Consider the following 26645-nt stretch of genomic DNA (forward strand, 5'->3'; position numbering starts at 1 on the left):
TCACTTTTAACCTGATTGTGCCTTATGTCTGAGGTGGGTCACTTGTAGACAATATATGGATAGCTCATATTTTTTAATCCATTTTATTCTGTCTATGTCTTTTGATTGGGGAGTTCACACACTAACATTCATTGTTATTATTGTAAAGACATTACTTAATTCATCCATTTTGCCTTTTGGCCTTCTGTTACCATATTGTATTAATACTATTGTATGTCTTTTTACCCTTTAACTTTTCCTTCCTAATGATCTTCATTTCCACATTCTTCTCCATGTCTCATGCCCTTGTTTTTTCCTGTCAGACTGCAGCACTCCATTTAGTATCTTTTGTAATTCAGGTCTTTTGGTAACATACTTTCTCAGTATGTTTTGTTTGTGAAGACTTTGAACTCACCCTTATTTTTGAAGGACAGCTTTGCCAGATACAGAATTCTTGGCTGGCAGTTTTTCTCTTTCAGTACCTTAAATACATCATACCACTTTCTTCTCTACTTCATGGTTTCTGATGAGAGGTCAGTGCTTAATCTTATTGAGTTTCCCTTGTAGGTGATGCTTTGCTTTTCTCTTGCTGCTTTCAGAATATTCTCGTTATCTCTGATATTTGTTATTCTGAATAGTAGGTTCTCGGGGTAGGTGTATTTGGATTTATTCTGTTTGGGGTACATTGTTTTTCTTGGATATTGATATTTATGTCCTTCATAAGGGTTCGAAAGTTTTCAGTCATTATTTCCTCAACTATTCTTTCTGCCTGTTTTCCATTCTCTTCTCCTTCTGAGTCAACAGTAATGCAAATGTGTGTATGTTTTGTGTTGTCATTCAGTTTCCTGAGACTCTACCATTTTTTCCATTCTCGTGTCTCTCCGTTCTCAGGTTTTTTCCAGTTCAGGTGTTCTGTCTTTGAAATCACTAATTCTGCCTTCAAGCAATTCAAGTCTGCTCTTATGTGCCTCTAATGTATTTTTAATCCATTGTGTCTTCCATTCCCATAAGGTCTGTTACTTTTCTTTGCAAGCTTTTAAATTGTTCTTTATTCTCTCCAATTGTCTTCTTAATATCCTTTAATTCTTTAGTCATATTTTCTTTAAATTCTTTTAAGTGATTTAGGAGAGCTGTGTGATTATCACTGATTAATTATATTAAATCCTGTATCTTTTCAGAATATTTGGTTTGTTCTTTTAGCTGGACCATCTCTTCTTGTTTCCTACCATGACTTGTAATTTTTTGCTGATGTCTAGGCATCTGAATATGTTGGTGAATTTGCTCTGATGGCTAATTTCTCTCTCTTGCCTATTTCCCCACACACACAGGTTTTCTTTAATATTTGGTTCAACTCATTCTCAGTCTTTAAAATTGCCCAGATTAAGTTTTCAAAGTTGGGCTGAGACTCACCATGGGGCACAGATTTTCTCCAAGGGCTTGAATAGAGAGAGCTGAACAGTTTTCTTCCAGGCAGTTTCCAGACTGGGCAGCAGATGATTATAGTCAGAGTACCTTTCCACTGAGGTGTTTCATTGTTGGCATTTTTATAATTATACTATTAACTATAGTCCATGGTTTAACTTAAGATTTGCTGGGTAGTGCAGTTCCATGGACTTTTTTTTTTTCTTGAGGTACATGGGACCTCTATGTGGGAAACTGGCATTCAACCACTGAGCCACATGGGCTTCCCTTTATTTGTTTTGCTTGTTGTTTTGTCCTTGTTGCCTCAGGAGGACCTCCCATGTGGGAGGTGGGTGCCTAATCACTTGAGCCACCTCTGCTCCCTCCATGGATTTTTTAAAAAATTTTATTCTATTATCATATATACAACATTTCCCTTTTAACCACATTCAGATATGTGTTTCAGTATGTTAATTCTGTTCACAATGTTGTGCTACCATCACTAGCATCCATTACCAAATAATTTCCATCATTCCAAATGGGAACTCTGTTCATCTTAAGCCTTAAATCCTTTATTCCCTATCCCTATCCAGTAACCTATATTCTAGATTCTGACTTTATGAGTTTGCTTATTCTAATTATTTGTCAATGAGATCATAAAATATGTTCTTTTGTGTCTAGCCTATTTCACTCAACTTGATGTCTTCAAGGTTATCAATGGGAAACGGACTTGGCCCAGTGGTTAGGGCGTCCGTCTACCACATGGGAGGTCCACAATTCAAACCCTGGGCCTCCTTGACCCGTGTGGAGCTGGCCCATGCGCAGTGCTTATGCGCGCAAGGAGTGCCGTGCCACGCAGCGGTGTCCCCCCGGCGCAGGGGAGCCCCACACGCAAGGAGTGGGCCCGTAAGAGCGGCCCAGCGGGAAAGAGAGTGCCACCCACACTTCCCATGCGGCTGATGACAACAGAAGCGGACAAAGAAACAAGACGCAGCAAATAGACACAGAGAACAGACAACCGGGGGAGGGGGGGGAATTAAATAAATAAATAAATCTTTAAAAACAAAAAGGTTATCAATGTTGTTATATATATCAGTCCTTCATTTCTTTTTACAGCTGAATAATATTCCATTGTGTGTGTATGTGTGTGTGTGTATATATATATATATATATATATATATACCACATTTTGTTTATCTAGTCATTAGTTGATGGACGGTTGGGTTGCTTCCATCTTTTGCCACTTGGAAATAATGCCACTATGAACATCAGTACGCAAATATCTGTTGGAGTCTCTGCTTTCAGTTTGTTGGGGTATATACCTAGAAGTGGTATTTTGATATTTAACTCCAAAGAAGTGTCAGGAATTATACAGTATTCAATAAATTCAGTTCATCTGGGTAATGAAAAGTAATATACATAAATATATTAATTTCACAGATTAATGAGTCCTATATTTACTGAGTAATTTCACATTGCTTCCTCTTGATTATCACCTTATAAGCATAACTTTTTAAAAAGTAAAGATGTAGACTACTTTTCAGTAAAGCTGGGGACACTGTACTGTGTGTTTTAAAACACTTTCCTGTTGTGTGGTTTCTCCTCCACGTTTGCTCTCTTGCTTTTGTGTCATTGGGAGTGGTGCTGTGATAGCCTATCTCCTCATTTTGTTGACTTTTCTCACTCACTTGTTGGCATTTAATATAACTAGGTTTCCCTTTCACATTTCAGAGTAAATATAACTGTGTAATATGATATATTCCATCATAAAAATTACTTTGACATTTTATGTAATGGTAAATTAATTAATACCATACTCTAAGAAATCCTTAAGCTTGACTATCTATAAAATATATTAATTTGATGCATAGGATTTTCTGTTGTTGAAAGAAACATATCTTTTTCTATACATGATAAAAGAAACTCTTGTTAAATACTTCAAAAGAAACATTTGTTTCAACTTATGCAACAATAAAGTTGCCTCCTAATAACATTTGGCTAAATTTATGGTTTGCCAAAGGGAAAAAGTTATGGACCCATAAACCAATATTAAAATTTGCTGGGAGAGGAAGAGGATGTGACCCAACCAGTTGGGTGCCTGCCTACCACATGGGAAGTCCTGGGTTCGGGTTCTGGTGCCTCTTAATAAAAGAAGATGAGCAGATGCCTCCCATGCTGCAACAAGCTAGACACCACCCCCACCACCACAAGCCAGCAGATACCACAGCCCTCAGGAAGGGGATTTGGCTCAGGCTGTTGGGTACTCACCTCCCATGTGGGAGGTCCCAGGTTTGGTTCCCAGTGCCTCCTGGAGAAGGCAAGCAAACAAGGAGCAGACAAACAAGAGAACCATCTGGGATGGGGGTGGGATAAATAAAAATAAATAAACATTTAAAAAGAAAATTGACTGGGGAGTAGATGTGGCTCAAGCAGTTGGGCGCCCACCACCCACTTGGGAGGTCCCAGGTTCAGTTCCCAGTGTCTCCTAAAGAAGACCAGCAGACACCACAACCAGCAGGCACCGCAACCACCACAACCCAGCAGACGTTGCAGCTGCTGCAATGAGCACACACCACAATGAGCAGATACCACAACCACCACAACAAGCAGGTGCCACAGCCAGCTGATGCCACAGCTAGCAGACACTGTAGCCAGCAGGCGATGGATGTGGCTCAGGCAGTTGGGCACTCACCTCCCATGTTGGGGGTTGGGTTTGGTTCCCAGTGCCTCCTAGAGAAGATGAGCAGACACAGCAAGCAGACAGATGAGGGAGCCATCTCGGGGTGGGGGAGGTAAAGGTTAAAAAGGTAAAACATCTTTTTTTAAAAATTGCTATGATTAGGACCTGTACCCTAGTTTTTCTCATGGATATTTATTCAGTTGTTTTTTTAAATAAAGAATGGCCAGTGGGTCTAGTAAGAACTCTATGATTGGAATTTGTGTTGAGGGGGAAAAAAAAGGAACTTTGACAGTAATATACCAATGTTTTTCCAGTTCAGATGATATTGACTATCGTGGTTCCACTACAACCCTTTATCAGCCCAGTGCAACAACCTCTTCAACAAGTCAAGTGCATCCACCTTCATCTCTGCCGTGGCTGGGCAGTGGACAGACGAGCACTGGAGCTAGTGTGGTATGTTATTTTTTAGTAGTTATCGTTTCTGGATATGGACTCCCTCAAAATTAAGTTGAAATCACTTTGACATGGGGATGACGTTTAAGATCAGGGGCAAACCCATTAAGAACACCATAATAACAATAGCTAGGATTTATTGTGAGTTTCTTTGTGCTAGGTACATGCTTTCATCTCACAACAAACCCTAAGTGGTAGGTGCTGTTATTGTCCCCCATTTTTCTTTTATAGATGAGCAAACTGAGATACAAAATGGTAAAGCAAAATCAAAGAGGAATTCATGTCTATTATAAGTGTTTCAAGAGTACAATATTAATATTCCTGTTAGTCACTCTAGTGAAGGGGCCCCATTCCCATGTTCTGTTCTGAATAATCTGGAGATATTCCTGATTGTCTTCAGGGAACGGCACTTGGACTAAAATTCCCTTTACCAATAGATGAAGCTGCTTTGTAGCCTCCCAGTCCACACAGGTCAGAGCTGTACCATAAGTGACACTTGCTTCCTCAACCTGTTTAGACAAGTGTTCTGTTAAGTAGTTCAGAAAATCTGTTCTCAGAGTTTATTTTGGAGATACTCAAATTGAAAACAAATAAATGCTTCAGACTTAGAGTTAACATGAAGTATATCCTTTCTCATCTTTTCTGTGTTGCACAAAATAAAATTATTTCTTTATTATATTTTTAAAGCTAATGAAAAGGAATCTACATAATGTCAAGAGAATGACCTCTCACCCAGTCCATCAGTACTGTAAGTATTTATGACCCAGGGATTGTGAGGGTCCTCTATCTTCTTGAGGTTGGTTTTCAGAATGGGAGATATTGGAACTTCTCTTTAGGCTTTTAATTTTTTCTGTTCTCCTTTTTCTTTTGTGTTTCAGATCTTACAGGAGCTCAGGATGGCAGTGTACGAATGTTTGAATGGACACGACCTCAGCAACTTGTATGCTTCCGCCAAGCAGGCAATGCAAGGGTTACCAGGTTATATTTTAATTCACAAGGCAACAAGGTTAGTTTGGGGGTGGGTGGGAGGTTACTGCTAAATTCACAGTGAAATGTATTAATTTTGTGCATGGGGTTGTCTGAAAATTATTGCGGATATTTATGAATAAATAGTAAAAATACATCTGAAAACAAATTCAGTGACTGGAATTAAGCTTGGCAGGCAGTTCATTGGTGTCTGTTTATAGACCCCCTTTTCTTCTAATATAAGCATAAACCGCACAGTTGATTATGGATTAATCATCCACTTAAAGGTATTGAAAAACTCTGTGAGTGTAAAGAAGTCTTCTGTTGAGTGTGCTGGTGGTTGCCTGTAAGCATAGTCAAGCTTTTGAGAGAAACTTTCCATCCTTACTAAATTCTCTCACAGAAGGGTGGAGGAGAGCAATGGAATGGGTGTGGAAAGATGGTAGGGCATTTGTCATACTTGGACTTTCTTGGGAACTACAGCAACAGAAACATAGCTATAGTGGCAATGTTTGTTAATTTGGGCCTGAGTGGCTCTCCTTTCCATAAACGTTTTTACCTTTTACATGCATACTAAGAAGCTATGTTTAATATTTGCTCCATTCTTACTCACAGTGTGGTGTTGCAGATGGAGAGGGTTTTCTTAGTATCTGGCAAGTAAACCAAACTGCATCAAATCCTAAACCATACATGGTAAGTGTCACTCAGAGCACATATAGTAGCTGCTTTGTTTATGAGGTGTCTGTTACAGTCAGTGAATCTCATTGATGTTTCCGCTGGAAAAGAGATGGTACTGTCCAGCAACCACAGCCCAGCAGTACTCATCTTTGCCCTAGTTGTAGACTTAAATCACTGAAGAAAAGACAAAACGTGCTTTTCAAAGATTGACAGTGACTATTATATTTGAAAAAATTCAGCGCTTTCCCTGTGTGTATTCCTAGTTAGGATACAATATTATTATACTTTTGTCCATATTGAAAACATTTCAGCTTCTTAATGGTGGAATTTTATAATGATTGATTTTAGATATCTATGGTAAGAATCAGAACCAAGCAAGTGCCATCTATAATAATATGCTCCAGACCTTTGCTCCCAAGATTATAAAATAACCAATCTCAGTAGATATCTTCATTTATTAATCCCAATCATATTAAAATATTTGGTGATGCAGACAAGCATATTTTCATTGGGGGATGGGGAGTGTTATCCTATACAAAGCCTCTGGAGCCATTTATTTGTATTTCACCAAAAATCCTGAACTTCCAGGGCTAGATTACCCAAATGTTTGTGTTTTCTTTTTCTAGACTTTATATTCTTATTTATGGGTATGAGATAAAGTATTTCTCTAAAATTATAGCGCTACAGATTGAATCATAAAGTCATTATAAAAATGAAAATAATCTTGTATTCTTTTGCCTTCAGTCAGATCTATGCCATGACAAATTCCATTAGCAATAAATGTCCATTTTATTTTGCAATACCCTGATATTCTCCTTCTAGGTCTTCACCTCCACATTTCTATTTATCCACCTGATCGAGTAAGGAAAGTTATTCCTGATAGAGTAAATGGTTTCCCACATATTTGGAACATCCTTAGACTTTTGGGGGCAATCTTAGACCTATGATTATTTGGAGGACCACTTTTGGCCATTTTTTTATTACTGCTATAGCTCTACACCTGGGGGTGGGGGCAGAGAGCACAAAGGAGGGCAGGGATGGTAGATGTTGGTATTTAGGTTACAAAGTTAATTGGATATAAGACCAGATGGGTATATAAGAATTTTTCTTTTTGCATTGTTGTTTATTATGATTTATGTTACTATTTTAATAATTTATTAACTTTTAATAATTAATATTTATTAATGTAGTATTTAAAGTTTATTAAATATATTTGAGGTCCTTAGTACTGAAATTCTTTGCTTGGGCTCTTAATCACCATCCCAAGGTCCATAGGATAGAGGAATAAGATATGGATTAGAGTGGACTTACTGATACTCTACTATAAAACTATTGTGACTAGTAATAGAAGAAATTGTAGCATTGATGTGGAGATAGTGGCCCTGGTAGTTGCTGAGGGCAAGGAGAGGGAAGAAGAGATGTGATGTGGGGGCATTTTTGGACTTTGAGTTGTCCTAAATGATATTGTAGGGTCAGATGCTGGACTTTATATATCCTGCCATAACCCACTGAACGGACTGGGGGAGAGTGTAAACTACAATGTGAACTATTATCCATGTGGTGCAGCAGTGCTCCAAAATGTATTCAAATGCAATGAATGTGCCACAACGATGAAAGAGGTTGTTGATGTGGGAGGAGTTGGGGGGGGGGGTGTGTGTGCAGTATATGGGAACCTTTTATATTTTTTAGTGTAACATTTTTTGTGATCTATGTATCTTCAAAAAAAACAATAAAATTTTTTTAATGACTTGGGTGAGTTGTGTACTTTTTCTACATATTTTAAAACATACAGCCTTTAAATCTCTGTTTACAACAAATTTTCTATTAAAAAAATTATTGGAAATTAACCAAATAATATGCAAATGACAACTCATCTCTTAAATCACTTGTTCTTTATTCCAGACTGAGTTTTCAAAACTTCTTAGCTCATGAATATTGTTTATTAGCAGAAATGTGTTTGTACTCTGCCAAAGTTTATTGGATTTTTAAATAACGTGAGTTGTGCTTTGTTTTCCTTAGAGTTGGCAGTGCCACAGTAAAGCAACAAGTGACTTTGCATTTATTACCTCTTCAAGTCTAGTTGCCACATCTGGACAGTCCAATGACAATAGGTAAGTTGAAAGAGAAGCAAAATAAGAAATAAGCTTTTAGGTAGAAAAGTATTCTTGCCATAAGAACGAATTTCTATATGGTAGGGTGTTCCTCTCCCCTCTCCCAATCCCCCCAACCCCCCAAAATACAAAAAAAAAAAAACTTCCTTTGGTATATATTCTTAACTCAGAATTGTCTTCCTTATTTAAGAAAAAGAAAAAAAAGATCCCTAAAGTAATCAATAAGGACACATACTTTTTTAAAGAAGATTTTATTTTATTTCTCTGCCCTTCCCCACCTGCCCACCCCATTGTCTGCTCTCTGTGTCCATTCACTGTATGTTCTTCTGTGTCCACTTACACCCTTGGTGGCACCGGGAAACTGTGTCTCTTTTTTGTTGCATCATCTTGCTGTGTCAGCTCTCTATGTGTGTGGCGCCACTCTTGGGCAGACTGTGTTTTTTTCACGCGGGGCAGCTGTCCTTGCAGGGTGCACTCATTGAGTGGGGGTGTCCCCGAGTGGCACAGCACTCCTTGTGTGCGGCGGGGCTTCCTTACGGGAGGGACACCCGGCGTGGCATGGCACTCCTTGTGCGCGGCATCTCTGCACGTGGGCCAACTCACTACATGGGTCAGGAGGCCCTGAGTATCGAACCCTGGACCCTCCCATATGGTAGGTGGACACTCTATCAGTTGAGCCACATCTGTTTTCCAGGACGCATACTTTTTATGTCAAAGCTATTCAGTCATTTTTGCATTGCTATTAGTATTGTCAGAGTCTTGAGGACTAACAAGCATTTGGCTCTTTGTAATCGTCATTCTCAACACTTTAATCAGCAACACATGCCCATGGATAACATGTCTCATTTCCCTGCAGTGATTACCACCTGTGGATGTAGAAACATTCCCTTCTACTCAGAAAGTCATACCGCAATTTCCTGGGAGTGATAATGGAAAGGAGATAGGGCTGGGTAATGGAGAGAGACCAGTGGAACCCTGAGAGATACAACTGTGTATTTTGAAAAGGATAAACTCTTAAACTAGAAATACCCCCAGTCCCAGCCCCTATCTCATCAGAGTTGAGAATCATAACTGTATAAATGAGTGAACAAAAGGATAACAGATTGAATAATTTTTTTACTTGAAGTCAAAATTTACCCGCTAGTTATGACTTAGAACAATTACTTATGATGTGTTTTTGTTATTGCTTAAGAAATGTATGCCTCTGGGACACATTGATATCACCTGGAAACAGCCTCGTTCATGGTAAGTGTGTTCAGATCGATGTTTTTTAGTACATTTTGAAATAGTCCTTTCCTGGTTTTATTTTGATTAATGAGTCGAGTCCAGTGAGTATTTATTCATGGTTTGAGAATAGAAAAATGTTTAGACTGAATACTTAAAAATTCTAATGGTTAATTAGAATGTCTGGCTACCTTACTGAAGTAAATACATATGGTAATAGAAATTCAACTCTCTTAGAATAATCTTTACCTTATTTTTTATCAGAAAACTTGGTATGAAAAGTGGTGCTACTAACAAGGCTTTTTAAGGGACTAGTTGCAAGGTATTTATCAAAGTCAACAGAAATGAAATCATATTTTTTTATAATGAAAGAACCATAAAATAAAACAAATAATATGACTAGTAACATATAAATATTACTCTTTTTATTTAAGGTAGTATTTGCCCAGCTGATGTTCTGAAGATCTCTCTTCCATGATAGTACCACCAAAAAAAAAGTTCTCCATGTTCAAATAAGTTTGGGTTAACAAAATTAAGTAAATTTTTTTAAATAGAAAGATTTCTAATTCTTAATATACTGGTGTGCAATTTGAAAGATGTCATTATTTCCTGTTATTATTTGACCACAGAATTTTTTTCTGGGAGTACCTGTTAACATCTCTAAAAGATTTGCTATGTGAAGTTTAAGGCTTTAATCATAAATGCAAAGAGGAGTTCTGGGAAGATGGCTTCGGAGTAGACAGGCAGGGCTCAAATCTCTCACAAAAACAACAGAGAATGGGCCAAAAGCCATCCAGGGGACCTGCATTAGAGTTCATCAGACCAGGACAGTGCTGCACAACCCCCAGGAGGGGGTTTGCTGTGTGTTGTTCTACGTCTGCTTGTATTCTCGTTAGGTGGCTCCAGGAACCAATCCTGGAACCTTCCGGAGTGGGAGGGAGGCAATCATTCTCTTGTGCCACTTCAGCTCCCTGATCTGCTGTGTCTCTTATTGTCTCTCCTCTGTGTCTCTTTTTGTTGCATCATCTTGCTGCTCCAGCACTCCGCATGGGCCAGCAATCTATGTGGGCCAGCTCACCACACCAGCTGGCTTGCCTTCATCAGGAGGCCCTGGGCATCAAACTCTGGACCATCTATATGGTAGACAGGAGCCCAATTGCTGGAGCCATATCTGCTTCCCCAGAAAGAATATTTGAAGAAGTAATGTCCTAACCTTACAAAAGACAGAAATATAAATAACCAAGAAGGACAGTCTTCTAGGGTTTAGGACACAAGAAAAGACTGGACATTTCCCAGAAGAGAGAGGGGCAAAGGAAAAGAACTGTGATGACAAAACTGAGTTAAAAGTTGCAGCTGCCAGCATCCACCCCAACACTATAGACACTTGAATTCTCAGGCCTTGGGGCTAATGGCTATAGACAAAGGGTGCCCCAGGGACCCACCTGCCCCAGAAAAGGGGAAAGAGAGGAACACAGCCTAAGGCTGACTCAGCTTTTAACCAACAAATTTGGTAGGCTGTGTCCCATGAGCCCTTCCAGGCTGGGTGGGACTGTACCATAGTTAGCACTGGGAGCCAACAAGGGACTAAAGAAATCCAACCTCCTAAATCTCCTTCATTACTTCATTACAACCAGGACTGGTTGTAGAAGATATAGAGGGGAGTGGAATTATTTCCTACCCAGGAAAAGAGGGGGCTGCCAGCAAAGGCTGGAGAACGGTCACTGAGAAAGTTTGAATTATGAGACTTTTAGCTTCTATCACATGATCTGGTCCATGTTACAGCAAACACACTCTGACCAAGCAATGAATTGAGCAGGCTGCCGAAGTGTGCCATCTTCTGGCAGACCAAGGAAGTGCACACGAGGAAATTTAAATAAATAATAGAGGATTTTTCTAGCCTTTAAAACCTCCTTCCCCAAGGCACTAGGAAGTGGGTCTGCAACTCATTACTGGTACAGGATCAAAATTTGAGCAACTAATAGGAACAATCCTAAAGACTCAGAACAGTTTGAACCAAGCATCAAAGAATATATGTAACACACAGCCTCCCGCCACTAAATTGCTATGAAAGAGAGAGAAATTGAGCATCTGAGTAAATTCACCATCCTAATCAGATACCTAGGCATCAGGGGAAAAATATTACAAGCCATACTAGGAAAGTGGAAGAAATGGCCCAAGAAAAGGAATATATCAAAACCCCAGAAGAGACATAGGATTTGAGACAACTAATCAATGAGATGTATACAAATTACCAAACTCAAATTAATGAGTTGAAAGACAGTGTGGCTAAAGAGATAAAGGATATCAAGAAGAAACTGAGTGAGCACAAAGAAAACTTTGAAAGCCTGAGTGGAAAAGTAATGGAACTCATGGGAATGAAAGACAAATAGATAAGCTCAAAAACATGTTAGACACATATCTACAACTGCATGCAAAACAATTTCTTCTATCTGCTCCATCATAACAAAGTCCCCTGACAGCCTGAAGCAGAGTAGTCATTATTCCACATTCCTCAAGATTGAGGAAGAACAAACATAAGGAGGGAGTGTAACCACGGACTAAAGTGGATTTATTGTTATTGTAGGTATTATCTTGTGTTAATAGAAGCACTTGTAAACACTGATATAAAGATAGTAGTTGCCACAGGTTAAGAGGGGAAAGGGAGGGATGAATAGGTGGAAAACGGGGCATTTTTAGGGCAGGGAAATTGTTCTGCATGATACTGCAACGGCAGATACATGACATACATTTGCCAAGGCCTATAAAACTGTACAGCGCAAAGCGTAAACCATAATGTAAATTATAGACTTTGGTCTGTAGCACTGCTTCAGTATTGGTTCATCAATTGTAATAAATGTACCACACTAATCTAAGATGTTAATAATAGGGAAAATATGTGTGTGTGTGCTTGGGGGGTGTGTGGGAACTCCCTATACTTTCTGTGTAATTTTTCTGTAAATTGAAAACTTCTTTTAAAATAAAGTTTTTTATTAAAATTTAAAAAAAAAAACATGTTAGAGGCAGAAAACAGCAGACTCGAAATGGTAGAAGGAAGAATAAGTGATCCACAAGACAGAACAGCTGAAATTAAAGAGGGAAAAGAACAGAGAGAGAAAAGAATGGGAAAACAATTAATCGAGGGCTCAGGGAATTGAATGATAATACAAAATACACCAACATATGTATCATGGGAGTTCCAAAAGAAGAAGAGAAGGGAAAAGGGGCAGAAAGAGTATTTGAGGAAATAATATGTGAATATTTCCCAGCTCTTGTGAAAGAAATGAACTTACATGTCCAAAAAGCTCAGTGTACCCCAATAAATGCGAGTAGAGCTATTCCAAAACACATACTTCTCAGGATGTCAAACATCAAAGATAAAGAGACAATTCTGAGAAGTAGTTGTGGCTCAACTGATAGAGCATCCATCTACCATATGGATGGTGGAGGGTTCGATACCCAGGGCCTCCTGACCTGTGTGGTGAGCTGGTCCACATGCAGTGCTGCCACGTGCAAGGAGTGCTGTGCCATGCAGGGGTGTCCCCCACTTATGGGTGCCCCACACACAAGAAGTGCGCCCTGCACGAAAAAAGTGCAACCCCCCCCCAAGAGTGGCGCCACACACACGGAGAGCTGATGCAGCAAGGTGACACAACAAGAAAAGTGACAGTTTCCCAGTGCTGCATGATAAGAATGCAAGCAGACACAGACGAATGGACACAGCAAACAGACAGCGAATGGACACAGAGAGCAGATAATGGAGGGGAGGGGAGCAAAATAAATAAAATAAATCTTAAAAAAAAAAAAAAAAGACAATTCTGAGAGCAGGAAGAGAGAAGCAAACCATCACATACAGTGGACACGCAGATTAGTGCAGATTTCTTACCAGAAACTATGGAGGTGAGAAGACAGTGGCATGATACAATTAGGATACTGAAAGAGAAGAACTGCCGGCCAAAAATTCTTTATCCAGCAAAATTGTCCTTCAAATATGAAGGTGAATTTAAAATACTCACAAATGAACAGAAACTCGGAGAGTTTGTTAAAAAGGATCCACCTTTACAAGAAATACTAAAGGAAGCCTTAACAACCTGAAAGAAAAAGACAGGAGAGAGGCTTGGAGGAGAGTATAAAAGAAAGAATAGCAGAAAGTATAACCTAAAGAGGAAAAAGACAGATGAAAATAATGAGATATGAAAGCCAAAGAATAAAATGGTGGAAGTAAATAATGCATTTACAGTAATATCATTGAACATGAATGGATTAAACTCCCTAATCAAAAGATATACCTTGGGAAGCGGCTGAGGCTTAAACGATTGGGCTCCTGTCTACCATATGTCTATGCCCTGGGTTCGCATCCCAGGGCCTCCTTGTGAAGGCAAGCTGGGCCACCCATGGAGAGCTGACAGCCCACGCCCATGGAGAGCTGGCGCAGCAAGATGACACAACAAAGGGAGACAAGCAGAAAAGCAGAAGAACTTGCAGCAAATGGACACAGAGAGCAAATAGCAAGCAAGCCACAAGAAGGGACAATAAATAAAAATAAAAATCTTAAAAAAATTTTTTTTAAAAAGAGACATTCATATGCTGCCTATGGAGACTCACCTTAGACCCAGGGATAAAAACTGACTGAAAGTGAAAGGTTGCAAAAAGATACTCCATGCAAACAATAACCAAAAAAGATCAGGGGTGCAAAAAAGTTTAAAGAGATATGGAAGGATTTTATATATTAATAAAGGGGGTAATCCACCACGAAGAAATAACAATCATAAATATCTATGCACCTAATCAAGATACCCCAGAATACACGAGGCGAAAACTCTGGCAAAACTGAAGGGAGAAATAAACATCTCTATAATAATAGTTGGAGACTTCAGTGTACCACTCACATTATTAGAACAACTAGACAGAAGATCAAACAAAGAACCTAAACAATGATAAACGAGCGAGACCTAATAGCCTTATACAGAATGTTGCACCCAAATTCAGCAGTTATACATTCTTCTCAGGTGCTCGTGGATTTTTCTTCAGGATATACCACACATTAGGTCACAATGCAGGACTCAATATATTAATATAAAAAGATTGAAATATACAAAGCACTTTCTCAGATCAGAATGGAATGAAACTGGAATTCAATAGTAGAGATAAATTCACAAATGTGTAGAGGCTGAACTACACACTCCTAAATATTCAGTGGGTCAAAGAAGAAATTGTAAGTGAAATTAGTAAATATATTGAGACAAATAAAAATGAAAACACAACTTATCAAAACTTATGGGATACAGTGAAGGCAGTGCTGAGAAGGAAATTTATAGCCTTAAATGCCTATATTAAAAAAGAAGAGCAAAAATCAAAGGTCTGACTGAACAGCTAGAGAAACTAGATAAAGAACAGCAAACCACTTCCAAAGCAAGCAGAAGGAAAAAATAAAGATTAGAGCAGAAATAAATGAAATTGAGAAGAAAATTACTAGATAAAAATCAACAAAACCAAAAGCTGGTTCTTTGAGAAGATTAAAAAAATTGACAAACCTTAAGCTTAGACTAACAAAAAAAAAAAGAGAAGATGAAAATAAAACCAGAAACAAAAAGGGCGAAGTTATGATTAATCCCACAGAAATAAAAAGGATCATAAGAGGATATGCGAAACTATATGCAAACAAACTAGACAACCTATGTGAAATGGACAAATGCTCAGAAATGCACAAACACCCATACTGACACTACAAGAAATATAAGAACTTACCAAACCAATCATATTTTAAGAGATTGAATCAGTCATCAAAAATCTCCCAACAAAGAAAAGTCCAGGACCAGATGGCTTCACAGGTGAATTGTACTGAGCATTTCGAGAAGAATTAACATCTATTCTGTTTAAACTCTTCTGAAAAATTCAAGAACAGGGAAAATTACCGAATACATTTTATGAAGCCAACATTACCCTAATACCAAAGCTAGTTAAAGACAGTACAAGAAAATTACAGACCAAGCTCTCTAATGAACGTAGATGCAAAAATTCTCAACAAGGGGAAGCGGACTTGGCCTAGTGGATAAGGCATCCGTCTACCACATGGGAGGTCCCCAGTTCAAACCCCGGGCCTCCTTGACCCGTGTGGAGCTGACCCATGTGCAGTGCTGATGCGCGCAAGGAGTGCCGTGCCACACGGGTGTCCCTGGCGTAGGGGAGCCCCACGCACAAGGAGTGCACCCCGTAAGGAGAGCCGCCCAGTGCGAAAGAAAGCGCAGCCTGCCCAGGAATGGCGCCACACACACGGAGAGCTGATGCAGCAAGATGACGCAACAAAAAGAAACACAGATTTCTGCGCCACTGACAACAACAGAAGTGGACAAATAAGAACACACAGCAAATGGACACAGAGAACAGACAACTGGGGGAGGAGGGAAAGGGAGAGAAATAAATAATTAAAAAAATAAAAATAAATGAACACCTTAAAAAAAATTCTCAACAAAATATTTGCAAAGAAACATCACCACCAAGTGAGATTTATTCCTGGTATGCCAGGGTGATTAAACATAAGAACATCAATAAACATAATACACCACATGAACAAATTGAAGGGATAAAACCACATAAGCATCTCAGTTGATGCAGAAAAGACATTCAATAAAAACACTTCAAAAGATAAGAGTAGAAGGAAAATTCCTCAATATGATAAAAGACATATATGAAAAACCCACATCCAACATTGTACTCAATGGAGAAAGGTTAAAAGCTTTCCCTCTAAGATCAGGATTAAGACAAGGATGCCCATGTCACCATTGTTATTCAAGATTGAGCTAGAAGTTCTAGCTAGAGCAATTAGGAAAAAAAAAAAAGCATCCAAATAGGTAAAAAAGAAGTAAAACTCACTATTTGCAGATGACATGATCCTGTGTTCAGAAAGTCTATGACAAAGCTACTTGAGCTAATAATTGAGTTCAGCAAAGTGGCAGGTACAAGATCAGCATGCAAAAATAAGTAATATTTTTGTATACTAGTATTCAATAATCTGAGGTGGAAATCAGGGAAAATTCCAGTTACAATAGCAACAAAAACTCAGTATCTGTGAATCAATTTATCCAAAGAAATACAGGCCCTATATGAAGAGAACTACAAACCAATGCTAAAAGAAATCAATGAAGACCGAAACAAATGGAAAGACATTCAGTGTTCATGGATTGGAAGACTAAATATTGTGAAGATGTCAGTCTTCCCCAAACTGATTTATAGAGTCAATGTAATGCCAATCAAAATTCCAACAGCCTTACAGAAATAAAAAAGGCAATTACCCAATTCATTTGGAAAGGAAAGTGCACCTGAAAAGCCAAAAGCATTCTAAAAAAGAAGAGTGACATGGGAGGAATTTCATTGCCTGACCTTGAAATATATTACAAAGCTACAGTGGTCAAAACATCATCATATTGGCATAAAGATAGGCACATCAAGCAGTGGAACAGAATTGAGAGTTCAGAAATAAACCCTCACCTCTATGGCCAACTGGATTTTTACTAACCTACCAAAGTCATGCTAATGGGACAAAACAGTCTCTTCAATAAGTGGTGCTGGGAGTACTGGATATCTATATCCAAAAAAATGAAAGGGAACCTCTGTCTCACTCCCTATACAAGAATCAATTCAAAATGGATAAAAGATCTAAATATAAAAGCCAGGACCATAAACTACATAAAATGTAGGGAAACATCTTTAAGACCTTGTGGTAGGTAGCGATTTCATGGACCTTAAACCCGAAGCACAAGCAGCAAAAGAAAAACTAGATAAAAGGAACCTCCTCAAAATTAAACACTTTTGCACCTCACAGGACTTTGTCAAAAGGGTGAAAAGGCAGCCAACTCATTGGGAGAAAATATTTGGAAATCACATATCCATTAAGCGTTTAATATCTGTGATATATAAAGAGATGTTGCTACTCAACAATAAAAAGACAAACGAACCGATTAAAAGATGGTCAAAAGACTTGGTAGACAGTTGTGCAAAGAAGAAATACAAATGGCAAAAGACATATTGTATTAGTCAGCCAAAGGGGTGCTGATGCAAAATACCAGAAATCTTCTGGCTTTTATAAAGGGTATTTATTTGGGGTCAAAGCTTACAGTTACCAGGCCGTAAAGCACAAGTTACCTCCCTCATCAAAGTTTATTGCCACATGTCGGAGTAAGAGAACATGCCACCGTCTCTAAGGGTTCAGGCTTCAGGCTTCCTGGGTTCCTCTCTTCCAGGTGCTTGCCTCTCTCTGGGCTCAGCTGCTCTATTACAAGGCCTACTGTAAACTATTAGGCAAATGGCTTGTTTCTCTTCCCAGGCCCTTCTCTCCTTCCTCACAGCCAAGCTCCTCTGTGTGCTTACTTCCTAGGGCTCCAGCTCAAGACTCCAGCATCAAAACTCTAACCTCCCTTCTCTGCAGTGCAGTTTCTCTGTGAATCCCTGCCCACCAAGGGGCAGGCACTCAACATCCTACTGACGAGGCCCAATCAAAGACTTAATCATTTTTTAACCAAGTAAAAGTAAAACCTCTGAATCTAATATACTCTAATACCCCCAGAGGAAAAGACCAGTTTACAAACATAAGCCAAGATTTCTTTTGGGAATTCATCAATAATAGCAAACTGCTACACACATGAAAAAATGTTCAATTTTACTAGTGATTAAGGAGATGCAAATCAAAGCTATAATGATACATCATTTCACACCTATTAGAATAGCCATTATTAAAAAGACAGAGAACTACAAGTATTGGTGAGAATGTGGAGAGAGAGGAATGCTTATTCACTGTTGATGGGAATGTAGAATGGTACAGCCACTGTGGAGGACTGTTTGACAGTTCCTAAAGAAGTGGAATATACATCTGCCATGTGACCTGGCAATACCACTACTAGGTATATACCCAGAAGAACTGAGAGCAGTAACACAATCAATAATCTGTACACTGATGTTCATAGTGGCGTTATTCATGATTGCCAAAGTTAGAAACAACCTAGGTATCCATCAACCAATGAATGGATAAACAAACTGTGGTATGTTCACATGACCGAATATTTTACAGCTGTAAGAAGAAATAAGTCATAAAGCATATGACAATATGGATAAACCCGGAGGACATTATGTTGAGTGAAGCAAGTCAGACACAAAAGGACAAATAGTGTATTATTACATTACTGTGAACAATACATATTGTGTAATCTCATGGAGTTAATCATTTGAATATGAGGTTTGAGAGTAGAAAGCTGAGGGTTAACTTTTGCAGAATTAGTAAAAAAAAAAAAAAGAGAGATTAAAAAAAAAGATATGTGTTAATCTTTGGAAAGGAATAGAAAAAATGAAAGCCCAAAATAATGTTTGTAACTGTTATTACCTTATGTGCATATGAAAGTGGTTTAAAGAGAAAGTCTTTCATGCATGTTACTAAAAGGAAAGCTAAAAAATGTGATGTGAAACTATATGTAACATGTATTGCCTAGTAAATCTGCATGTGAAATATGAATATGGGTATAATTGCATATGTAAGACTATTTTTCTTTGAGTTTTTCTTTGAAACTGAACAAATATATGTTACTACAAGAGGTTAATATCAGACAAAAATGGGCAAAAGACTTTAATAGACATTTGTCCAAAGAAGAAATACAAATGGCAAAAAAAAAAACATGAAAAATGTTCAACATCACTAGCAATTAGGGAAATGCATATCAAAATTACAATGAGGGAAACGGACTTTGGCCCAGTGGTTAGGGCGTCTGTCTACCACATGGGAGGTCCGCGGTTCAAGCCCCGGGCCTCCTTGACCCGTGTGGAGCTGGCCCATGCGCAGTGCTGATGCGCGCAAGGAGTGCTGTGCCACACAGGGGTGTCCCCCGCGTAGGGGAGCCCCACGCGCAAGGAGTGCACCCATAAGGAGAACCGCCCAGCACGAAGGAGGGAGCAGCCTGCCGAGGAATGGCGCCGCCCACACTTCCCAAGCCGCTGACGACAACAGTAGCGGACAAAAGAAACAAGACGCAGCAAAAAGACACAGAAAACAGACAACCGGGGGAGGGGAGGGGAATTAAATAAAAATAAATCTTTAAAAAAAAAAAATTACAATGAGATATCATTTCATACTTATTAGAATGACCACTATTAAAAAGTTGGAAAACCACAAGTGTTGGAGAAGATGTGGAGAGAGAGGAACGCTTATTCACTTTTGGTGGGAATGTAGATTTGTACAGCCATTGTGGAGGACTGTTTTGCAGTTCCTAAGGAAGTTGAAAGGAAGTTGAATATAGACTTGCCATGTGACCTGCAATACCACTAGTAGGTATATACCCAGAAGAGCTGAGAGCAGTGACATTATTCACAATTGCCAAATGATGGAAAAAATCCATCAACTGATGAATGGATATACAAACTGTGGTGTATACACACAACAGAACATTATGCAGCTGTAAGAAGAAATGAGGTTGTGAAGCATGTGACAGCATGGATGAACCTGGAGGACATTATGTTGAATGAAGCAAGCCAGACACAAAAGGGCAAATACTATATGATTGTGCTTTTATGAACTAAATATATTGTGTAAACTCATAGAGTTAATAATCAGAATATAGGTCTCCAGAAATTGGAGTGATGGTAGAGATTGGAAAGCTGAGGTTTATTCTGTGCAGAATTGGCTAAAAGGTTGTTTGTAAATCTTTTGAAATGAATAGAAATGGTGAAAGCACATCATAGTTTTGTGTAACTAGCAGAGCTATCATATGGGTATGAGAGTGGTTGAAAGGGAAAGTCTAAGGACATATGTTACTAAAAGGAAAGCTAAAAAATGTAACGTGGGACTGATAGCATAATGAAACCTTATGTGAAATATGAATGTGGGTTAATATTGCATATATAAGATTGTTTTTACAAAATATAAATATAAATAAACTAAGGAGAAGGAAACAGAATAGCAGCTATGTATGCCAGGGGAAGCATAGAGAGATTGAGTGGTGGTGAGGGGTATTTTGTGTTTTGTTTTTTATTATTATTGGAATAATGAAAATGCTCTAATAATGATTGAAGTGACAAATACCAGTGATTTTATACTTTGGATGGATTTATGCTTTATTAATATATTTCAATAAAATTGATTTGTTAAAAAAAAAAAAAGTACTGGCTCTGGAAATCAGCCTGTCTGAGACCAAATCCTGGCTTCAAACTCTAATCTTGGGGAAGTTTAATCACTGTGCCTCAGCTTTCTCATCTGTAAAATATAGCTTCTTATTTCAAACAGTTATGTAAAAGTTAAATAAGGTAATACATATAAAGCACTTTGCATAATGCCTGAAACATCGTAAATGAAAAATTATATTGTAGCTATTAATTTTTTTTAAATGCAAAGAATTCCATGAAGATAGCCCCTTAAATTGCAATTAGTCATTTTCACTTTATGTGTGAATGAGTGTCAGATACTTACCTGAGAAGAACTATTGATGAGGCTATATATGTATGGGATAGCACTAAGGCTGGGCAAATATTAGTATTAATGAGATAGTTGTGTATATCATTGAGAACCATGGTATCCTCTGCACTTCTGCTTTTACACACTTATAAAACAGCACAACTTTGGGCTTAAAGTTTAAGCTTCCTTTTTTTCTGTGTGTACTTTTTTTTGAGATTGAGATTATGGCTAAACAATTTTTATGATGTTTCTTAGCATTTTTCTTTATCCTTTAGTCATATGACTACAAAAATTCAGTGACTTAAAAATAAAGTATACCATAGAAACAGAGAATGTATCACAGTAATTTCTATTATATTTTAAATGTGGATTTAAGTATTAATATCACAATTACCAAAGTAGAAATTGTTTTAGGAAAGATTCTTAATATTTTCTTCTTCAGGTTTCACATGCCATGATCATGGTGCCACAGTACTTCAATATGCACCAAAACAACAACTTCTAATTTCTGGAGGTAGAAAAGGATGTGTCTGCATTTTTGACATCAGACAGAGGCAGCTGATTCACACCTTCCAGGCACATGAGTCAGCCATTAAGGCTTTGGCTCTGGCTCCCTGTGAGGAATATTTCACAACAGGTTCAGCAGAAGGTAATATAAAGGTGAGTCAGTACAAGAGATTGGAGTGTGGTAAATATCATCTTTATCTGCTTTCAAGACTTGACTAAAAAATAAAAAAAGACCCACTCTTTAAGATGAGGGAATGAGTAAAGCCTTGTGGAGATAGTGAATGTCTCTTGACACCCTGCCCCCACTCCTCCTTCTACTCCTTAGTGGCTCTTTCTAAACTGTTATTGTCTGGAAAACCAGATAATCAAGTTCATTAGACTTCAAATCATTAAAAAGTCTTAAAGAACTCTGCTCTGAGTAAAAAGCATGATTTAATTCATGTATAGGTTTTTGGTGACATCAGTTTCTTGCCTCAGAATCATCTTCTTCTCCCCCATTCTATCTCTGGTTTTTGACTGTGTTTTGGAGAGCTAAAGTGAGGTTTCCAGATAAGTAAAATTCTTTTATGTTGCAACAGAAGCTAGCTTAGCATTTAAAACATATTTAATCAAATTAACTTAAATATTTAATGAGTTAGAGATGGGGTACATATGATTAATATGAAACTACAAGATAAGAGGAAAAGACAGAAGTTCAAAAGAAGGATAGATAATGAAGTATAAGGACATTATCATGTGGACGGTATTACTATTTTCCAACTAGATAAGCTGTTAGGAAAGAGGCATTCAATGGGAAGGTCAGGCTTTCATGAGATCAGCTGGGCCAAAGGAACAGAAATGAGGCCATGATTTTGCTTTTGGGTTTTTTCTCTTTTTTTAATGACTTAAATTTTTAAAATTTTTACTCTTTGTTTTTCTTTTAAACTAGGTTTGGAGATTGACAGGCCATGGCCTAATTCATTCATTTAAAAATGAACATGCTAAGCAGTCCATATTCAGAAACATCGGAGCTGGAGTCATGCAGATTGACATCATCCAGGGCAATCGGATCTTCTCCTGTGGTGCAGATGGCACACTGAAAACTAGGGTTTTACCTAATTCTTTTAACATTCCTAGTAGAATTCTTGACATTCTGTAGACTTAAAGATTAGGGCTTTATTTTTATATAAATTTCAGTTAAATTAAAGAAAAAAACTGCATTAGTTATTAAGCATTAAGGAAGAAAACCAATTCTGCTTTCCAAACAGTTGACATTGAAAACAAGACAGAGGATCTCTGTGGATCTGAATCTGATCCAAGCAGTGATGTTACGCTGAGCATTGCCTACACAGGTTGATAGAATGACTGTGCATGTACCTTGTAATGCTGACATACTGAAAAATCAAATCTAGCACATTACAAAGGTTAGCTATTCTTTACAGCATTTTGCAAACCTGATTCAGAAAACATTTGAGATTAGAGGTTAGCATATTAGTAATGAGAAGGACTTTTTTACCAAATTTAGGAAGAAAAATGTTGATGATTCAGGTTTTTCTTCCTGTTCTTATCACTGTTTGAAGCATGCCTGCCATTTCCTTCTGCGTTGAATGAGGGATAGTCATAAGGTATTAGAAGCTCTCTAGACCACCAGAAAAAGGTTCTTAGCTATGGAGCAGTGCAGTGACCAATTCTCTGCTGTGAGAGGTCATTTACATTCTTTCCTGCTGAATATTTTTTCTGTTAGTGTTTTTACTGAGCTAATACTGTAACTTGCAAATGAGTGCAAACTTAAATGCAATGTTTTCCTCACGATTCTCATTCACATTTTTTGGACTGCTAGTTTTTCTATTTAAATACATGCCTTCATGTTAGGAATGTAACACATGAACATGACATGTTTGTAGTTAACCAAAAGATATCTTCTTAATCCAGCTTAGTACTTTTTCTTTTCATGTGTTTAGGGTTAAATACCCACAACATTTTAAGGCTATGTTGAAACTATACCAATAGAGCATTTCATAATTAAAATGAATGTTCGGCTTTTTGTGGCCAGTTAATAGTTGATGATATTGGTGATATTATTTATTACCACAGCCTATTGTATAAACTATGCAGAGTTCAATATTATTTGCTTGTAAAATATTAGCTGATGTCATATTTTGATGTATTTCCTTGGTTATCACCAAACATATGTTCTTGAGATATTGAAACCGATGTCCGTGTGTTTAAATGTTAACCAGCAAATTGTCTTATCATGTTAATGAGAATGTTTAATGCCTGTGCAGTAAATAGTGAAATATAATGACCTAAAAGCACCTTTCTCTGAAGGTGATGTGATGTTCAGATATGAAATACATACGTAAAAGAAAAATAAATGTTATTTGTTAGAGTTTTACCTTAGCTTAGTCTATTTAAATAGATTGGTCTGGCATTCTCTGATATTATTTTTTAATGGTTGAGATCATTTTCATTTTGATAAAATGTCATTGTTGTCATCTTCCTCCCCTACCCCCCTATCCCAGTCCCCAGGATGGCTCCCTTGTCTATCTGCTCATTGCCTGCTGATCTTCTTTAGGAGGTACTGGGAACTGAACCTGGGACCTCTCATGTCAGAGGCAGGTGCCCAACCACTTGAGCCACATCCACTCCCTGCTCACTGTGTATGCTCATTCAGTCTGCTTGTTGTGTTGCTCATCTTCTTTAGGAGGCACCAGAAATTGAACCCGAGGCGTCTCATGTGGAAGGCGAGCACCCAACTGCTTGAGCTATATCCATTCCCCCAACTTTGAGAAGTTTTAAGCTATTAGTCTATTCATTCAGAAATATTTATTGAGTACCTTATATACCAAAAGCTGTTTTTTCAGTTTCCTTGGCTGCTCAAGCAAATACCGTAGGTTGACTTAAACAAAGGGAATTTATTAGCTCATGGTTTTGAGGCTAAAAGAAAGTCCAAGGCAAGGCATCGTTAAGGTAATGCTTTCTTCCCAAAGACGAATTCTGGGACTGGCTACCAGTGATCCTTGGTCCTAGGCACTGCACTTGGCAGCCTATTTTGACCATTCCCTTCTCTTCCAGGTCCCTTTCAACTTCAGCTCTTGCTTCCTGTGACTTTCTTTCTTATCATCTCAATTTCATTCCTCTTAGAAAGGACTCCAGTAACAGCAGGTTGGGGTGGGTTGAGGTGGGTGATACCTTAACTGTAACCTCATCAAGAGGTCCTACTTAAAATGGATTCACACTCACAGGAATGGATTAAGTTTTAGAACATGTTTTTCTGGAGTACATGCAGTTCCAAACTGTTCTGGGAAATACAGTGGTGAGCAAGACAGAGAGGGCCCTCAGTGTTGAGATTCAATTAAGTAAGAACTGACAGATTTAAAGGTTATGAATGAATGCTATTTTATGGTGCTGACACCAGTAAAGGAGCTCAACTAGGAATAGTGCTTCTGTGGAGTGGTGAGGGAAGGTGTCTGAATACACAAGAAAACAAATTTGACAAAAACTGTAACCACACATAATTACCACAATTTAGCATATAGTCTGTGCCTATTTTGCATTCTATCATTGTATATATTCTACTAAAATAATATTAACTGATTCAATAATCTGCAATAAAATTTTGAAATTAAAATCCAAAGACTTTTTTTTATGGTATTGCTGCCCGCTTTTGAGTTCTTCCTTTACCAATGGGTCACACTTTATTGTGTGTGTATATGTATTTTTATTAATAGACTTATTTTTTTTAGAATCATTTTAGGTTACAAAATAATTGAGCTGATTGTACAGGGTTCCCATTTATTCCCTGTGGTAGTCTGAGACTGTTATGTACCCCAGAAAAGATCATGTCCTTAGAGCTAATCCTTTCTTGTGGGTGTGAACCTGTTGTAGGTAGGACTGTTTGATTAGATTACCTTAGTAGGACATGACCCAGGGTGGGTTTTAATCCTCTTCCTGGAGTCCTTTATAAAGGGATGAATATAGAGAAAGGGAGCTGCAGAGATAGTGAAATCCCCAGAAGCTGAGAGAGGAAGTCTTAGAAACCAGAAGCTGAAATCACCGGAACCCAGGAGAAAGCCAAAAAGGCAGAGAGAAAGCTGGAGGAAGCCAGGTGAAAGCAATGAGAACCAGAAAGAAGAGAGAGCAGATGCTGCCACTGTGCCCTTCCACATGGCGAGAGTCCAGGATTGCCAGCAGTCATGTCTTTGGGGAGAGATCTTTACCTAATGCCTTGATTTGGACATTTTTCTCAGTCCTGGAACTGTAAGCATATAAGTCAAATCCTCATTGGAAAAGCCATCCCTTCTCTGGTGTATTGTCTTGGCAGCCTTTAGCAAATGAAAACATCCCCCCTACCCTGCACAGAGTTTCCCCTATTATTAATATCTTGCATAAGTTTGATAGGTTTATTACAGTTGATCAACCAATATTGATACATTATTAACCAAAGCCCATAGATTATATTAAAGTTTATTCTTTGTGTTTAGGGTTCTATGAGTTTTGAGAAATGTACAATGTCATGTATCCATCATTACATATCATACAGAGTAGTTTTACTGTCCTAAAAAAATCCCCTCTGCTCCACCTATTCATTTCTTTGTTCTTCTCCCCATACCCTTGGCAACCTCTGATCTTTTTACTGTCTTGTTTTGCATTTTCTAAATTGTCATAGAGTTGGAATCATACAGTATGTTACCTTTTCAGACTGGCTTTTTTCCTCCAAGTCTTTCTGGGGCTGGCTTGATAGCTTGTTGTTTGTACTGCTAAGTAACATTCCATTTTATGGCTGTACCTCAGTTGTCTGTTCACTTGTTAAATGATATATTGGTTGTTTATAGTTTTTGGAATTCATAAAGCTACTGGAAACATTTATGTGCTTTTTGTGTGTGTGTGGACACTTATTTTTAACTCAATTGGGTACTCACACTTAGGAGTGTGACTGCTGGATTGTATGGTAAGAAACTGCCAAATTCTTCCAAAATGTACTATTTTGTATTTCTGCCAGTAATGAATCCTCACTGGCATTTGGTATTGTCAAGTTTTTGAGTAGTGGAATCTCATCTTTGTTTTGATTTTCAATTCCCTAATGACATATGGTTTGAGCATCTTTTTGTGTGCTTATTTGCCATATATAGACACATTTTGCTGAGGTTTCTGTTCATATGCTCATTTTTCAGTTAGGTTGTTTGCTTATTATTGAGTTTTAAGAGTTCTTTATATATTTAAGATATAAGCCCTCTAT

The 26645-nt window shown here is 38.1% G+C and overlaps 1 protein-coding gene across 4 annotated transcripts in view; it reads left to right on the forward strand.

Moving 5' to 3' along the window:
• Window positions 1-26273, forward strand: part of DMXL2 (Dmx like 2) — a 214016-nt gene extending 187743 nt beyond the window's left edge. For 2 of the 4 annotated variants that reach the window (XM_058294193.1, XM_058294194.2), the window contains 8 exons: window positions 4375-4513; window positions 5201-5261; window positions 5392-5519; window positions 6095-6172; window positions 8177-8268; window positions 9461-9513; window positions 21363-21580; window positions 22356-26273. In XM_058294193.1, the coding sequence (XP_058150176.1) occupies window positions 4375-4513; window positions 5201-5261; window positions 5392-5519; window positions 6095-6172; window positions 8177-8268; window positions 9461-9513; window positions 21363-21580; window positions 22356-22565 (979 nt within the window). In that variant the 3' untranslated portion in view covers window positions 22566-26273. Of the gene's footprint in view, window positions 1-4374; window positions 4514-5200; window positions 5262-5391; window positions 5520-6094; window positions 6173-8176; window positions 8269-9460; window positions 9514-21362; window positions 21581-22355 lie in introns of those variants that run through there. The other 2 variants (XR_011648432.1, XM_058294195.2) reach the window with 2 other exon arrangements.
• Window positions 26274-26645: the final 372 nt, after the last annotated feature.

The sequence above is a fragment of the Dasypus novemcinctus genome, chromosome 3, assembly GCF_030445035.2.
Source record: "Dasypus novemcinctus isolate mDasNov1 chromosome 3, mDasNov1.1.hap2, whole genome shotgun sequence".
In the NCBI taxonomy this organism is placed as follows: domain Eukaryota; kingdom Metazoa; phylum Chordata; class Mammalia; order Cingulata; family Dasypodidae; genus Dasypus; species Dasypus novemcinctus.